This window comes from Aethalodelphis obliquidens, unplaced genomic scaffold (genome assembly GCF_003676395.1).
Source record: "Aethalodelphis obliquidens isolate GAN/ISIS:26980383/991018 unplaced genomic scaffold, ASM367639v1 scaffold42, whole genome shotgun sequence".
Lineage (NCBI taxonomy): Eukaryota > Metazoa > Chordata > Mammalia > Artiodactyla > Delphinidae > Aethalodelphis > Aethalodelphis obliquidens.
Window position 1 is genome coordinate 12,188,696 of NW_020837986.1, and position 16,991 is coordinate 12,205,686.

Sequence of the window (16,991 nt, forward strand, 5' to 3'; positions counted from 1 at the left end):
AATCTATCTGTAGGATAAATACCTAGGAATGGAACTGCTTGGTCAAAGGGTTTTTGTGTGTGTGTGTTTTTAATTAATTTTTATTGGAGTATAGTTGACTTACAGTATTGTGTTAGTTTCTGCTGTATAGCAAAGTGAATCAGTTATACATATACATATATTCACTCTTTTTTAGATTCTTTTCCCATGTAGGTCATTACAGAGTACTGAGTAGAGTTCCCTGTGCTGTACAGTAGGTTCTTATTAGTTATCTAGGGTTTGTGTGTTTGTAATTTTGATGGAAGGTGGCAAATTGCTCTCTGTAAAGGTTGTGCCATTTTCCATCTCTCTCCCCCAGCCATATGTGAGAGAGTCTGGGTGGGAAGTTTGAAGGGCAGTAATCTGAGACTCTTGGAGGTCGAAAGTAGTCACCGATCAGGCATATGGTGCCCCCATGTTAGATACTTTACTTTTGAAGGAACCCAAAAGAAGATGCCCTCAGTAAATGGTTTTCACAGTGTGGGGAGGCGGTGTAGCAAGGTGGCTAGGGACAGAGGCTTTGTTGTAATAGAGACCTTTATTTGAATCCCGACTCTGCTGCTTACTGGCTGTGGGAGCTTAGGTAAGTCCCTCAGCCTTTCTGTCTATTTCCTCCTCTCTGAATGGGGATAATAATAGTGTCTGTTGCCTATGTTACTCAGGATGCTGTGAAGGTTTAAAGAGCTGATACACTTAAAGCCCTTGGAACTGTTTCTGGCACAAGGTGCTACTTTGTTATTTTGTCAGGGCTTCTCATTTCATCTCTACCACCCCTTTGTTTTGAAAACAGACTACCTGGATTTGCGTCTCATCTCTGGCACTTCTTTGTGTGATATTTGGCAAGTTGCCTCAGTTTTTTCACTTGTAAAATATTATTAAGGGGACAATATTATTAAGAGTACCTTCTTGGGTTTTTGTGAGGATTAAATGTATTAATACACTTGGAAGTGCTTAGAGCAGTGCCCTGTATATAGTGTTCAATAAATGTTGGTGATGTCTGTCATTCTCTTGCAGTCTTTGGGCTGTTTTAGTGCCATGCATCCTTTACAGTGTGTCCTCCAAGCACAGAGATGTCTGAGGTGGGGGCCCTTGACCTCTGTGTCCTGGCTGCTGCTTAGGACCTGCAGGGCACACAGTGGTGTCCGCAGCTCTGCAGGTCCCAGTCCAGAGAGGCAGCAGGAGGATGGAGTTTGGAAGGATTTCAGCTCCAGGCTGGCCACTGGACCGACTTTTCAGCATTTTTTAAGAAGTGCTTCAGTTCCTCAAGAGAAACCGTCTACTCCAGATGTGGAGGACCCACCCCCATATCTCACAGTGGATGATCTTTTAGGAAGGCAGAGAAAAGGTTGGTTTTACTTTACTTCTCTTTGGACTTCCTGCTTTACTCCTTTCCAGTATCTGTAGTCTGATTCTTTCTTTATTTTTTTGGCTACGTTGGGTCTTCATTTCTGCACGCGGGCTTTCTGGGCTACTCTTGACTGCAGGGTGCGGGCTTCTGATTGCAGCGGCTTCTCTTTGTTGCAGAGCATGGGCTCTAGGCATGCGGACTTCAGTAGTTGCAGCACGCGGGCTTCAGTAGTTGTGGTGCGTGGGCTTAGTTGCTCCATGGCATGTGGGATCTTCCTGGACCAGAGCTCGAACCCATGTCCCCTGGGTTGGCAGGCAGATTCTTAACCACGGTGCCACCAGGAACGTCCGATAGTCTGATTCTTAACAGGTCTTTTATTACAGACGTGGCTTTGGAGGGTTAACAGAGTGGGAAGGCTGCTAAGTTATGGAATTGTCAGACTCTACCAAGTAACAATAATATAAAGGAATTTATAGTTTTGGTACACGCAACTTGTGGGTAGAAGTCCTGGGTAGTCCTCTTTTTGGTTACCTTTGGAAACCCTTATGATCTCTATTCTGATTTTTAGATCATCCTAAGTTATAAGGTAGGTTTCATAATTGGTGCTGTAGAAAATCATTATGCTTAGGCAGAGGTCTTCTGAGAAACATAATGCACTCAGTTAAAATGCCTTAAAAAAAATGTTTGAGGGCTTCTCTGGTGGCACAGTGGTTGAGTATCCACCTGCCAATGCAAGGGACACGGGTTCGAGCCCTGGCCTGGGAAGATCCCACATGCCGTGGAGCAACTAAGCCCATGTGCCACTACTACTGAGCCTGCGCTCTAGAGCCTATGAGCCACAACTATTGAGCCTGCATGCCACAGCTACTGAAGCCTGCATGCCTAGAGCCCGTGCTCCACAACAAGAGAAGCCACGACAATGAGAAGCCCGCACACCACAGCGAAGAGTAGCCCCCGCTCACCGCAACTAGAGGAAGCCCGCACACAGCAATGAAGACCCAATACAGCCAAAAAAAAAGGTTGAAGAGACATTAAGAGACAACCAGATCTCTCCCCTTTTGCACTGTTTCAAAAAAAAATTTCCCTTTATAATTCTTAATGATTTGGTTGCAGTCATATGGTGCAAATTATTTGTAATGTGCTATTTTCATTTAATATTCTTCCAAATACTAGTCTTAATAATTAAATTTAAAAACATTGGTGCAAAATATCACATGCTGTACCATGATGTTTTCCAATTGTTGGGACATTAGGTTGTTTCAAAAATTTTTATATTATAAATAACACTATAATAAGTGCCTCATATATATGTATACAGATACATGCATATATAGATAGCTTCTTTAAAAATTTTATTCTGGAATAAATTTCTAGGAGTTGAATTGGTAAATCAAGGAGTCTGTATACCTTGTGACTCCTGCTCAGTATTTTGTAGTCCTTTAAAATTTGTTGTTCCCTTCAGTGTCTGCCTGACATAAGTTTGGTGTTTTCTTTTTTTATACAAGGGAAGTGAGCCAAGGAAGGTTTAAAAAAAAATCCTGATTGTTTCTTTTTTTAAAAAATTACTGATCTTTCCTATTGGTTTTCATGTGATTATCCTTCAACTTTTAACTCCATTTAGAATTTATTTGGGTTTGTAGATTAAAGTGCGTTGGTGGGCACAGGGGTTGAGATAGGAATTTAGTTTGAAGGGTCTTACTACGGTGTGAAATTGAGGTTCTTATAACTTTGTGCAAATGTGTTTTATGTCATGTTAGCCATGCTTGCTTTCACTTAAGACGTTTGAAGTTACTGTAGGAAGTTGCCTCATTTTTATTTTGTGGCTTTATGTACCCTCTGGCCACTGCTGCTCCCTCCAGAGTCTGGAGAACCTCATTTTGAGAAGGAGGAGTGTAACATATGGATTTTTTAAAAAATAAATTTATTTGTTTTATTTATTTATTATTTTTGGCTGCATTGGGTCTTCATTGCTATGCATGGGCTTCTCATTACAATGGCTCCTCTCGTTGCGGAGCACGGGCTCTAGGCACACGGGCTTCAGTAGTTGTGGCTCGCAAGCTCTAGAGCATAGGCTCAGTAGTTGTGGCTCGTGGGCTCTAGAGCACAGGCTCAGTAGTTTTGGCTCACTGACTTAGTTGCTCCGCAGCATGTAGGATCTTCCCGGACCAGGGCTTGAACCCGTGTCCCCTGCATTGGCAGGCGGATTCTTAACCACTGCACCACCAGGGAAACCCTAACATGGATTTAAATTTATTTCCCCCAGGTTGATAATTATTGTCAACTAGTTCTCCCTTTTCTAATTGTTTTTATAACCATATTTCCTGATTCTCAGGTGCATGTTTTCTCCATTTTTAAATGATATGGCTTGTAATTGGTGTGTGTATATAATGTAGTATTTCTTTTGTTCTGAAAGGCTGTCATTAATTTGGGGGTACATCTGGCAGTTAATGACGCCTTAGAATTGAGGCAACAGGGGACTTAGCGGCTAACCAGTTGCCTCAGGTGTTTCTGGGGCATTTGGGGAGGAGCCCTTTTGAGACATGCTGTCCCTTTTCATCTGCCTACAGTGGAATTGCCCTCTCATTGCAGTCTACCTTGAGACCTATGGCTGCCAGATGAATGTGAATGACACAGAGATAGCCTGGTCCATCTTACAGAAGAGTGGCTACCTCCGGACCAGTAACCTTCAGGAGGTACACACTATTTCCTGCTTCCCCTTGTTTCCTGGGCGAGATTCTGCATGTGTGCCAGTTCTTGGGTGGAGTTTCATGAGCAGGCTGTGGCCTAGTGACAGTGAATTCCCTTGAGGAAAGTGCAGTGTGGGACCGAGCTGTACTTTTGTTGCAGTTATTTTTGAAACTTTTAAGGTAGTGCTCACCTTCAGGCAAGGAACTAGGTTAAAAATGGGCCATGAAGAGGGGAATGGGGAGTTAGTGTTTAATGGGTACAGGTTTTAGTTGGGGAAGTTGAAATAGTTGTGGAGGTTGATGGTGGTGATAGCTGCACAGCAGTGTGAATGTACATAATGCTACTGAGCTGTACACTTAAAAATGGTTAAAATGGTAAATTTTATGTTATGTGTGTTTCACCACAATCTGAAAAAAAAAGGGGCTGTGGGCAGTGATTCTAAAAGGTTAATTTCAAAGATCATAATTTTCTTTTTTTTCCTTGCTCTCCACCCAGGCTGATGTGGTCCTCCTTGTCACATGTTCTATCAGGTGGGAATTTGTTCTTTACCTAGAGAGTGAATATATCTTATATAATAATGCCAGAGCCAACGGTGCCAGGCTGGCCCTACCTATGGAGATGAGCCAGTGGATTTGCAGTTGTACACCAGTGGAGATAGTAATGGTAGAATGTCAGGTCTTGTACTGAGTACTATACGTGCACTAACTAATTCTCACAACAACCCTGTGAGGTAGGTGCTGTTATCAAACTCATTTTATTGATGAGGAAACCGAGAGTGTGCTGAGTTGCCCAACTTTTCCTTGGGTTTTTCTTGCAGCCAGTGGCACATGTTTATGATGTACCTCACATCATAAGGGCTAGGTACCGTCAGTGGTCAGGGACAGAGTTCTTCTGAACAGAGATGGGTGGCATCCATCAGAAGTGAACATACCCTGTTCATTACTTTGTCTCTGTGTACAAGGCATGTTGGTGTTATGTTTCCTCAGCTGGCTATACTATCAATTAATTAATCCAGCATTTTTGTCCTGAGGGTCTTTGCTGCAAGACATTGGACTAGGTTCTTTGAGAGATTCCGAAATGAACCCTTCCTCCATGGAGCCTGACTTTAAGGAGTCTGGTCTGATATGGGAACTAAGACACATACACAAATAGCTCTAACATCTGGCAGAAAGCACTAGGTAAAAAAATCAAACAGTAAAAAGAAATTGCTGAGTACAGGGAATAGAATAGTTAAAGTGACAGGAGAACAAACTCTCCAACAGAGGAGAGTTGGGGAGGGCTTTGTGGAGTAGATTGTTTTTGATTTTGGCTTAAAGGCTTGTCAGGATTTGGAGATGTGCAGGGAGGGCATCATTCTAGGAATAGTTTTGGCCACACCGCATGGCTTTCAGGATCTTAGTTCCCCAACCAGGGATTGAACCTGTGTCTTTGCAGTGAAAGCGTGGAGTCCTAACCATTGTACTGCCAGGGAATTCCCATTCTTCCCATTGTCTTGCTCTTTTAGATTGCTTTGTAGTTTATTTTCAGGTTCAGGTCTACCTTTTTTGACCTCTGCAGGGAGAAGGCTGAACAGACCATCTGGAATCGTTTACATCAGCTCAAATCCTTGAAGTCAAAACGGCTCCGCTCCCGAGTGCCTCTGAGGATTGGGATTCTAGGTATCTGGTAATTTGCAGATTTTGTGAGTTTTGTGAGACTTGGGCTCCGTGTAGCTTTATATGCTAGGATTTCCCTTAGAGGCTGGATTCCCAGTGGTGAAGAAATCTTATACAATCTTATACATGCCGTTCAACTCTTATACTTAACGTCAGAGGCTGTAGGATTAAATGAGATAAAGCTCATAAGAGGGCTTTTCTTAGTGCCTTAAAGTAATAGGTACTGTACTCAGAAAGTGATCTGTCCTTACTAGTCTGATGGGGCTCATGGTGGCACAGAGTAGTAGATAGGAGAGAGTTTGGAGTCTGAAGGGGCAGCTTGAATTTACCACGTAGGCACCTTTTATCTTGACTCCTGAAGCATGCGCAAGTGAAGATCTAATTATTCACTGACCAGTATAATAGCCACTAATCACATGTGGTCATTTAAATTTAATTACACTTAAATGATATTAAAAATTCACTTCTTCAGTCTCACTAGCCACATATCGACTGCTCAGTAGCCACACTTGACTAGTGCTACCAGTTTGAACAGTGTAGATACAGCACATTATCATTGTCTTAGAAAGTTCTATTGGACAGCTCTGGTATAGATAGCTGGGAGGAATATTTCAAAAATAAATATTCTGTACCCTCATGGTCCCAGAATTTAGTCAATGTACTTAACCTTAAAATAGACTGTGTCCATTGTGCAATAGTTAAATTAATTCTTCTTGATGATGGGTCGAAACACAGGTTGGAGCATATCCTTTATTACACAGATTAATGTACTGAGTGATGCAGGAGGATGGAAAGATTAGCTAGAATGTTTTGTTCCATTCCAGTTCCTTCATTATAGAAGCCCCTGGGTATATATCTGTTAGGAATGTCAGAAATCCCCCAAATAGTTTTTTTCTTTTAATTGTGATAAAGTATACGTAACATAAAGTTTACCATTTGGACCCCTTTTAGATGTACAGTTCAGTGGTATTAAGTACATTCACATTGTTGTGCAGCCATCACCTCCGTCCATTTCAGGAACTTTTTCATCTTCCCAAACTGAAACTCCACACCAATTAAGTAATGACTCCCCATTCCTCCCTCACTTCAGTCCCTGGCAACCACCATTCTATTCTCTGCCTCTGTGAATTTTACTGCTCTGGGTACTTCATATAAATGGAATCATACAACATTTTGGTGACTGGCTTTTTTCACTTAGCATAATACCCTCAAGGTTCATCCAGGCTGTAGCTTGTGTCAGAATTTCCTTCCTTTTTAAGGCTGAATAATATTCCATTGTATGTATATATCACATCTGTTTATGGACGCTCGGATTGCTTCCACTTTTTGGCTATTGTGAATGATGCTGCTATACACGGTTGTACAGCCAAGAATAGTTCTTAAACCAGTGTTTTTAAAGGTTTTTTTTTTTTTTTAAATAAAATGAGTTTTTTAATTGTATAGTTTTACTAATAGTGGTATTCTTGATTATGGAAGATACCAGCGTAGATGGATAACTCATTTCTTATAGGTTTTAATAAGTATTATGGGCAACAAGAGGGATAAAGTGTGTAAGTGCAGATGTATATAAATAAGTTTTATTTTAATAAATAAGTTCCTGACACAAAATAGTTTTTATTTGTAGCACCAAGTAATTTTCAATTGAAAAAAGAGGTGGTTCATGTCTAGAAAGGTTTTTGGGTGGTGGTTTCATTTTTTCCAGGCATTTAATTGAATTGCTATAGAGCTCTTTTCCTGTGGTTTTCTTATATAGGAATATGCAGGTTCCAGAGGTATAGAAGTGTTGGGCAAATTTGAGGGATGCTGCTAAACTCTTAGAGAAGTTTCTGTGACCTGGTCTCTGATCCAGCTGGAGAGAATGTGTACTAAAAAGAAGTGAGACGAGATGAATTTGGGAACAGGTCTTAGCTTACTTCTTTTCCCTCCCAGGCTGCATGGCTGAGAGATTGAAGGAGGAGATCCTCAACAGAGAGAAAACGGTGGATATTTTGGCTGGTCCAGATGCCTACAGGGACCTTCCTCGGCTGCTTGCTGTTGCCGAGTCAGGCCAGCAAGCTGCCAATGTTCTGCTCTCTATGGATGAGACCTATGCTGATGTCTTGCCAGTCCAGATGAGCCCCAGTGCCACTTCTGCTTTTGTGTGAGTCACTGACCAAGAGATGGGGAGTCAGCTTCTCCTTTCTTACTTTTAAAATAACATGTTAATTTTATTACATTAAAAAAATTAATGCACATAGTACAAAAAACTGAAGACAAAAGATGGTATAGTAAGACTCCCTCACACCTGTCATCCTCAGTCTCCTAGGCTCCCTCTCAGAGGCAGCCATGTTAGGAGTTTCTTATATAATCCTTTCAGAGGTATTCTTTGCACATGCATTCATGTATATAATATGGAATCTTTCCTACCCTCCCTTCTATACTCTTATTATTTTTTTCACTTAAAATATCTAGGGCTTTCAGGATCTTTTTTTCCCCTCCTCTGATCTTTTAAGTTAAAAAAAGAAGATCTGGTGACAAAATAGTTCATGTTTGTTGAAGAATATGTGGAAAGATAGAAAAACATAAAGAAGAGAGTAAGAATTACCTATACTCCTACCAGCTAATGATAAACACTATTATCAGTTTGGTGTGTATCACTCTGTTCTTTCTTCTGTGTTTGTATGTGTATGCTTTGTGTATATTTATTTATAAAAATTGGCTCTTGGTGTACTTGGTTTTATGACCTTTTCATATTTAAAATAATGTACATTTGTTATGTCATGAAGTTTTCTCTAACAGATTGGCAAATAGGCTTATAGCCTATTTTTGTAAATAAAGTTTTATTGTAATACAGCCATACCCATTTGTTTATATATTATCTGTGGCTGCTTTTGCCACTACAATATCAGAATTGAGTAGTTGTGAGGAGGATGAGTCTCTACTGTATAGTCTGCAAAACCTCAAATATTTACCATCTGGTTTTTTATGGAAAAAGTTTGCCAACCTCCCATTTTAATGGCTGTCCAATACTCTGTTGTTGGAATGCTTTATAAAAATTAATAGCTAACATTTATTTAACAGTCCTTCAGTGAACATCTTTACTATACATCTATCCATCATTATTTCCTTAAGATAAATTTAGGCTTTCATATACATGATGCAATGAAAGAGGGTGATGTAACTTAGATACTTAGCATTTGGATCAGGAATGAGTGAGAGATGCAGAACCTTGTGTTTTAAATCCAAGGTCTCCATTCCTAATACACTCTTTTTTTTTTTTTTTGTGGTACGTGGACCTCTCACTGTTGTGGTCTCTCCTGTTGTGGAGCACAGGCTCCGGACGCGCAGGCTCAGTGGCCATGGCTCACGGGCCTAGCTGCTCCACGGCATGTGGGATCTTCCTGGACCAGGGCACGAACCCCTGTCCCCTGCATCGGCAGACAGACTCAACCACTGTGCCACCAGGGAAGCCCCCTAATACACTCTTTATAGTATTTATTTTTTTCTGGTCTAGATTTAAAGAGTTCAAAAATATGTAAATATAAACAGTAGAAAGTGTGGTATGTCTGCAACCCGTTCGTTCACCACTGCGGTCCCTTAGGGTAACCACTGCATCCACCAGTTACAGTTTGGTTTATATCCTGTGATTAACACATAATTTTTTTTTTTTTGGCCGTGTTTTGCAACTTGTGGGATCTCATTTCCCCGACCAGGGATCGAACCCAGGCCACGGCAGTGAAAGCCTGGAATCCTAACCACTAGGCCACCAGGGAACTCCCCATAATAGTTTTTAAAGATAAAAAATGTCTGCTTTATTGCTTCTTAGATCTCCGATTGGTCCAGTGTGAGCCTGTTGCCAAGAGAATTCAGAGCCAAAGGATAATGCCAAGGGAGCTGCTCCTTGGGTTGGACCAGGCCATCCTCCTCCTGTTACTAAGTTCTGGTGCTTTCCTCCCCAGGTCTATCATGCGAGGCTGTGACAACATGTGCAGCTACTGCATTGTTCCTTTCACACGTGGCCGGGAGAGGAGTCGGCCTGTTGCCTCCATTCTAGAGGAAGTGAGGAAGCTTTCTGAGCAGGTGAAAAATTCTCCAGCCCTTCTTACTCTGAGCGTGTTTGTGGGAGGATGAGGACAACCTTTCTAGTTTTGCAGCCTGTGCTGTCTCTAAGCTGTACAAGTTTAGAACCATACCTGGCCAGAGGAAATACCTGGGTATACATCTTGGATTTGCTGCCCAGGAATTATAGGCAGATCCACTGAGAGGTTTGCTTGGGCTGCAGCACAGTAGAATGGAGAGAGCATGAGTCAGACGATTGTGAATTCTGGCTCCACCATTCTCTGGCTTGATGCCCTGGCATAGGTCACTTAACTATCTTCTTCAAAACATAGTTTCCCCATCTATGAAAAGAGGGTAGATACCTTCTTTGCTAGGTTATTGGAAGGACTGTTACTGGAAGGACAGTTGTTACTGGCACTTAGTAAGTTTTCAGAGAATGATTTATTAGTCTGTCTTTGTGTTCTAGGCTATTCCCAAATCTCTTGTTCATTTTATCACTGAGCCAGCTCACTGGTTGAGGGACAGAGGTTAGGTGAGGGTAGTGAATCAGATCAGAGGCCAGAGGGGAGATATCTCCTGCCTTCCTCCTATTGGGAGCTGGTCCCTCAGCCCTTGAGGTCTCTCCCTAACCCTAGGCCCTAATTTTCCAGACCTGCAAAAGAGGACAATAGGTGGGAATACAGAGCTTTTCTTCCACTTGAGTCTCTGTGTTTTCTTACTTGCTTGGCTTAGGAACCATGGGAAGCTAGCCCCTGCTCCAGTTCTAAGTCAACAGTTTGCCTTTGTTTGTGCACTTGGGCACGCTCTCTTCTCTTCTCCCATCCCCAGATTCTCAGTTCCCTGATTCGGTCTCTGGCTGCTTACAGGCACTGTGCGTATTCTTCATACCTTACCTCACCCAGTGCTATCCAAAGTGGTCTAAAGTGGTCTTCTTCCTCTCCCCTTCCAGCTCCCCAATAGTACCAAAACTCACTCCTTTGGTATGGAGATATTCTGTTTAAATAGACTGAGGTGGTGACAAAAACCCCCTAACTTTTCTAGGGTATTTGCATATAAAAGAAGGAACTTAATAACATTAAAGTGAATCTTAGTGAATTCAAAGACACTGACTTATGAAAAGTTAAGATTCTGCATTGTGTGTGTGTTTTTAAAAATTAATTAATTAATTTGGCTGCATCGGGTCTTAGTTGTGGCACTTGGGACCTTCGTTGTGGGATGCAGGATCTTTTGTTGCAGCGCGTGGGCTTAGTTGCCCCGCAGCATGTGGGATCTTAGTTCCCTGACCAGGGATTGAACCTGATTCCCCTGCAGTGGAAGCGTGGAGTCCCACCCACTGGACTGCCCGGGAAGTCCCTGAAATTTAATAATTGTTACATTTTGCTATATTTCCTTTATTTTTTTTGTTGTTAAGTATCTCAGAGTACAGCATGACATTTCACCCTTAAGTGATTGTGCATCCCTAAAAAAAAATAAGGATATTTTCAATACCATTAATTCCTCTAAGAGGATTAACAAAAAATGCTAAATATCTTTTCATTTTAGTCCACGCATATTCAAATTTTCCCAATTGTCCCATAACATTTTGCATTTGGTCATTACATCTCTTTATATGTGTGTGTTTTACTTAGTTTTATATCTCACTATCTTTTTAAAAAAATTTCTGGTTTGGAATAACTTCAAACTTTTCTGTAAGAAAAGTTGCAAAGATAGTTACCTCTAATGTTAACATCTCACTTAACTTTGGTACATTTCTTACAACTAAAAGATTAGCATTGGTATATTATTGTTAACTAACTTCAGACTTTATTCTGATTTTGCCAGTTTCCCCACTAATGTCTTCTTTCTGGATCCAGTCCAGGATCCATGTTGCATTTAGTATACCCTGTTTTTTTAAGCTAACATTATGTCACAACTTGTAAAAATAAATAGTCTTTATGGAGACTCGGGTTTTGACAGTTAAATGCATTGCATGGTCCTGGAGTGGGATTCTAATCAGGGGGAAAAAGTGTTTAAAAAAATTACATATGTGGGCTTCCCTGGTGGCGCAGTGGTTGAGAGTCCGCCTGCTGATGCAGGGGACACGGGTTCGTGCCCCGGTCTGGGAAGATACCATATGCCGCGGAGCGGCTGGGCCCGTGAGCCATGGCCGCTGAGCCTGCGCGTCTGGAGCCTGTGCTCCGCAACGGGAGAGGCCAGAGCAGTGAGAGGCTCACGTACTGCAAAAAAAAAAAAAAAAATTATATATTTTAATGTGATTGTGATGTCATTGCCTAAGCAAGGTTGTATCCTGTCTGTGATAGTGTGAACATTTTCTCATGTCATTAACAGCTTTTAATTTATTTTTGTAGTTGTGTGGCCTTCCTTGGTATGGATGCACTATGATTTACTTGTAGGACAGCAGCTTTCAATTTGCTTTCAGTTCTTCCTCTGTTAAAACAGTGCTGTGTAGAAGTACATCTCTATGCATTAATCTTTGTCCATCTTCATAGTTATATCCATAAGATAAATTTCTAGACATGCTGTTGCTGAATAAAGATTAAGAAAAAACTTATAAAGGACATAGGACAGTTGGTGAAAATTTGGCTTATGGAATGTGGATTAGATAATATTATCATTATTTCTGATTTTGATAATTGTCCTGTGACTACTATTATATAAGAAAATATTCCTATATGCTGAAGTATTTAGAAGTAAAAGAGTATGATGTTTGCAACTTATTCTCAGAAGACTTAGAAAAATGTGTGCTTGCGTGTGTGTGTAGAGAGACAAAGTATATACATGAGGTGTGAATGTGAATAATAAAGAAATAGGACACAGTGTTAACAGTTATTGAATCTGGGCAAATAGTATATGGGAGTTTTTTTTTTTTAATTAAAAATAAATAAATTATTTATTTATTTATTTGGCTGTGTTGGGTCTTAGATGTGGCATGTGGGATCTTTTCATTGTGGCGCATGGGCTCTTTGTTGTGGTGTGCGGGTTTCTCTCTAGTTGTGGCACGCGGGCTCCAGAGCACTTGGGCTCAGTAGTTATGGCACGTGGGCTCTCCAGTTGTGGTGCATGGGCTCCAGAGTGCGCGAGCTCAGTAGTTGCAGTGCGGGCTTAGTTGCCCCACAGCATGTGGCATCTTAATTCCCTGACCAGGGATCGAACCTGCTTCCCTAGCATTGGAAGGCGGATTCTTAACCACTGGACCACCAGGGAAGTCCTGGTAGTTTTTTACACCATTGCAATTTTTCTATAAGTTTGAAGTTATGTCAAAATAAAATTATAAAAAATAGTCTTTATAGAAACCATTATTCTTCTTTCTGAACTTTTACAATGCAAATTTTCAAACAGACAGGTTGAAAGACTAGTCTAATAAACATGATTATTAACATTTTGTCATATGTCCTTTATCTGCCTATCTCTGTAGATATATAAATATATTTTTTTGAACCATTTGAAAGTAAGTGGTAGTCATCAGGCCACTTTGCCCTGCATCCGTCAGTATGTATCTTCTCAGAATAAAGAATTTTCCCCTTCATAACCATAATACCATTATCATTTGTAGGAAATTTAACAATTAACTAATATTCTCTAACACACAGCCCATATTCAAAATTTATTAATTTATCCAAAAATATCTTGTTACTGTTCCGTTTTCAAACCAAGATCCCATCAAGATTTGTACAGTTTTGTTTGATTGTATTGTAATATTTCTTCAAACTCTCTTAATCTAAAACAGTCCTTTCACTTTTTTGTTGTGTGTCTTAAATGATGCATTAGACATGTCTGGGTTTGGCTGATTGCTTCCTCATGTTGTCATTTAAAATATTGCCCTGAATTCTGGTAAACTGGAAGTTAGGTGTAAAAGCTTGATGGGATTTAGACTAAATGTTTTTGGCAAGAATACTTCATAGGTGATGGTTATATAACATTCAGTGGACAGAATGGTGTCATAACTTGATTTTGGGTGTTATAAATTAACCATTGTTATTGAACATGGGGCTTGAATCCAGCTTTTTTGCTATTCTAAAAAATGCTTTGAAGATTTTTTACATAAGGTTTTATTCTGAAGTTCATTTCTTCAGACAAGGTGCCCAAGCATGAAATTATTGGGTTAAAGACAGAGTACATTTATGGATGGCTCTTGGTAGGTTTAGCTAATTTTACTTAGAGATTTGGTATGAAGCTGCCAAACATGTTTTAAAATTGCTTCCAGTATATTTATTTTCCCTTTTTCAGGGACTGAAAGAAGTGACACTCCTTGGTCAGAATGTTAATAGTTTTCGGGACACTTCAGAGGTCCAGTTCAACAATGCAGTGTCCACCAACCTTAGCCGTGGCTTTTCTACCAACTATAAAGCCAAGCAAGGGGGCCTTCGTTTTGCTTACCTTCTGGATCAGGTCTCCAGAATAGATCCTGAAATGAGGATTCGTTTCACCTCTCCCCACCCCAAGGACTTTCCTGATGAGGTGAGTATTGAGAGTTTAGTGTGTCGAACTGACATCAGTATCCTTAAGCATGCCAAAGGCTGCAGCCAGTAGCATGCAGCAGAGGCATCCGTCCTCAGAGGATCAGGGGATCCTGTGGTGTATTACTATATATTGCCCTCTGAATCTACCCATCCTTTGGAAAGATTTGAAATCTCCCAAGGTGGGGGCAAGTAAAGGACTGATACTAAGACCACCAGTGGGACCATGAGGGCTGTGCGGAGAGAGGTTTTATTACAGGATGTTGTGGGAAGGACAGGTGGGGGGCAGTGTGATGCAGTGTGAAACAGTCTAGACTTTGGCCTCAGAGCTGAGTTCAGTCCTGGCTCTTCCACTGCTTTACCAGTAGGGGTGACCTTTTCAACTTGTCATCTTTGTTTGTAAAATGGTTAATAATCACTTCCTGCTTTGGGTTATTGGGAAGTAGATATAACAGGTAGAACGTACTCGGCAATGTGCTTGGCATGTAGTATGTAGCTCATGTGTGAAACCTTTTTTTGGAAGGTTTTTTGTGTTGGTGAAATGTCTGTCTTTTGGCCCCACCCCTACTTTTTCCCCTCTGTGTTATTTGTCTTATTGAGTTGTGAAAGTTCTTTATGTATTCTTGATATAAATCATTTGTCAGTATTTTTTTTCAGGTATTTTCTCCTAGTTTTAGTGTGTTTTTTTTGTTTTTTTTTTTTTTGCGGTGCGCGGGCCTCTCACTGTCGTGGCCTCTCCCGTTGCGGAGCACAGGCTCCAGATGCGCAGGCTCAGTGGCCATGGCTCATGGGCCCAGCTGCTCCGTGGCATGTGGGATCTTCCCGGACTGGGGCACGAACCCGTGTCCCCTGCATTGGCAGGTGGACTCTCAACCACTGCGTCACCAGGGAAGCCCTAGTTTTAGTTTCTTGATGATATCTTTTAAAGTGGCTAATTAGTTTGTAAGCTGGATGAAACAAATGCTGTTTTTCCTTTCTGGCCTCTGTTGGCACTACCCCTGTATAGCCCCATGGCTTGAATCTGACCACTGCTTACTTTCTTCACTCTTTGAAAGCAGAGGTGCTATCAGGTGAAATGTCTGGGACAGACAGAACGTGGGTTGAGCAAAAGTAAAGATTTTCGGTAATTTATGTGTTTGGTTTAGTCAGCCTCTTAATTCTCAAAAATTAACCTTGGTGGAGAAACAGTGGGGGGTGGTATTCCTTTCCGCAAGATTCTTTGGTGTGACTTTGATGACCTTTAATGTGTTCTATTTGATCAGGTTCTGCAGCTGATTCACGAGAGGGACAATATCTGTAAACAGATCCACCTACCAGCCCAGAGTGGAAGCAGCCGTGTATTGGAGGCCATGCGGAGGGGGTCAGACTTACTTGCGGGGGGGGCATCCCATACCTTTCCATGTTTCCTTAAGGACCAAGCAGTGTCTAAGAACCTAGTGTAGTGTGTGGCACACAGTAGCTGCTCACTAAATATTTATTACATGAGTAAACCCATGGACATTATAACTTGCTTCTGTTCATTCTATAAGTATAGACTGAGGACTAGATCACTCATTTCATTTGTTTAGCATGTGTTTTATTAAGCACCTACTGTGTGGCACACTGAGATTTTAATCCTTTAGCTTTTAACATTAAAGGTTTTTAGGTCTTAGAATTTAAATATAGCTCCATGTATTCACTCACTTTGGGAATAGTAAGTATAGCAAAGATAAGACTGAAAGGATCATGTGACAAATGGCAAGCTGTATGGAACTAGTAATTTCCTTGTATTCCACATTGGCAAAGAGTTTTAGAGATATTAAATGTTAATTTGTCTTCATTTCTTAGTTAAATAAAAACATCTATTTAGAGTAATTTATGTTCTTGAATTAAAATTTTATAGGCTTTGGATTAGGTTATAGTACAGGATTTGGATCAAAAGGACTCTTCTGGATACTTACTCTTGTACTGTCCTATGTGAATGAGAAGTAATTACATGTGATTAGTTCATAGTGCTATCTTCTTATAGCATTCATTTAAAGAAGATTGGTTCATCTAAGCGTTTTCTTTTTGTTCTTTATTGCAGATATTCAAGAGAAGCTTATGTGGAATTAATTCATCATATCAGAGAGTCTATCCCAGGTACATTTAAGAAACATATTTTGCTGAGCACATTACTCTACCAGTGACCCCAGTCTTCTTGGTCAGATACAGGCAACACCTGTGGTAGTACATTGTGTCACCTTTCTCACTTCTTTTGCTCCTCTTCCTTTCTCTCTTTCTCTTCTTTCCGATTTTTTAATATCTTGGTCTTGCTAGATATACTCAGAGGTGTGGATTAGCTTGTGGCCTCAGGTACTAAAGGGATTCCTTTTCTATAGTCTTTGTGTTTCTGAACACATGAGAGAAACCTCGTTCCTGCTCGTTAGCTGGCAAAGTTATAGTCTAAATTAGTTCTGATTTGGGAGCAATTGATATTTTTAAAAATGTGTACTTAGAGGTAATTCCTTTCTTGTTATCATAACCCTTACTCCCCTTTCTCTTTTCCCTTCCTCCGAATAAAATTACTCTGTAAGTCTTTTAGTTTAGATTTGTTGACAATGTCTACATTGTTTTACAAATTTCTAATTATTGTAACTTGTGTTCTGTACCAGTACTTTCATTTGGATGGGACAGGATAGTGTGGAGGTTCTCTGGGCTGCAGTTTTCTCATCTGTAACATGGAGTTAATAGTACTCACCTTATTGGATTGTTGGGATACTTAAATAAATTAAAGTGTGTTGGAACATTGTGTTTAACTTCAAAAGT

At 40.6% G+C, this 16,991-nt stretch overlaps 1 protein-coding gene across 1 annotated transcript in view; it reads left to right on the forward strand.

Moving 5' to 3' along the window:
- The first annotated feature begins 213 nt into the window (after positions 1–213).
- CDK5RAP1 (CDK5RAP1 mitochondrial tRNA methylthiotransferase) overlaps positions 214–16,991 on the forward strand; it is a 42,479-nt gene continuing 25,701 nt past the window's right edge. The window contains 10 exon segments of the mRNA XM_027078591.1: positions 214–1,246; positions 1,249–1,363; positions 3,956–4,059; positions 4,550–4,584; positions 5,612–5,712; positions 7,639–7,849; positions 9,648–9,768; positions 13,975–14,205; positions 15,467–15,564; positions 16,270–16,325. Of these exon segments, the coding sequence (XP_026934392.1) occupies positions 1,202–1,246; positions 1,249–1,363; positions 3,956–4,059; positions 4,550–4,584; positions 5,612–5,712; positions 7,639–7,849; positions 9,648–9,768; positions 13,975–14,205; positions 15,467–15,564; positions 16,270–16,325 (1,117 nt within the window). The 5' untranslated portion in view covers positions 214–1,201.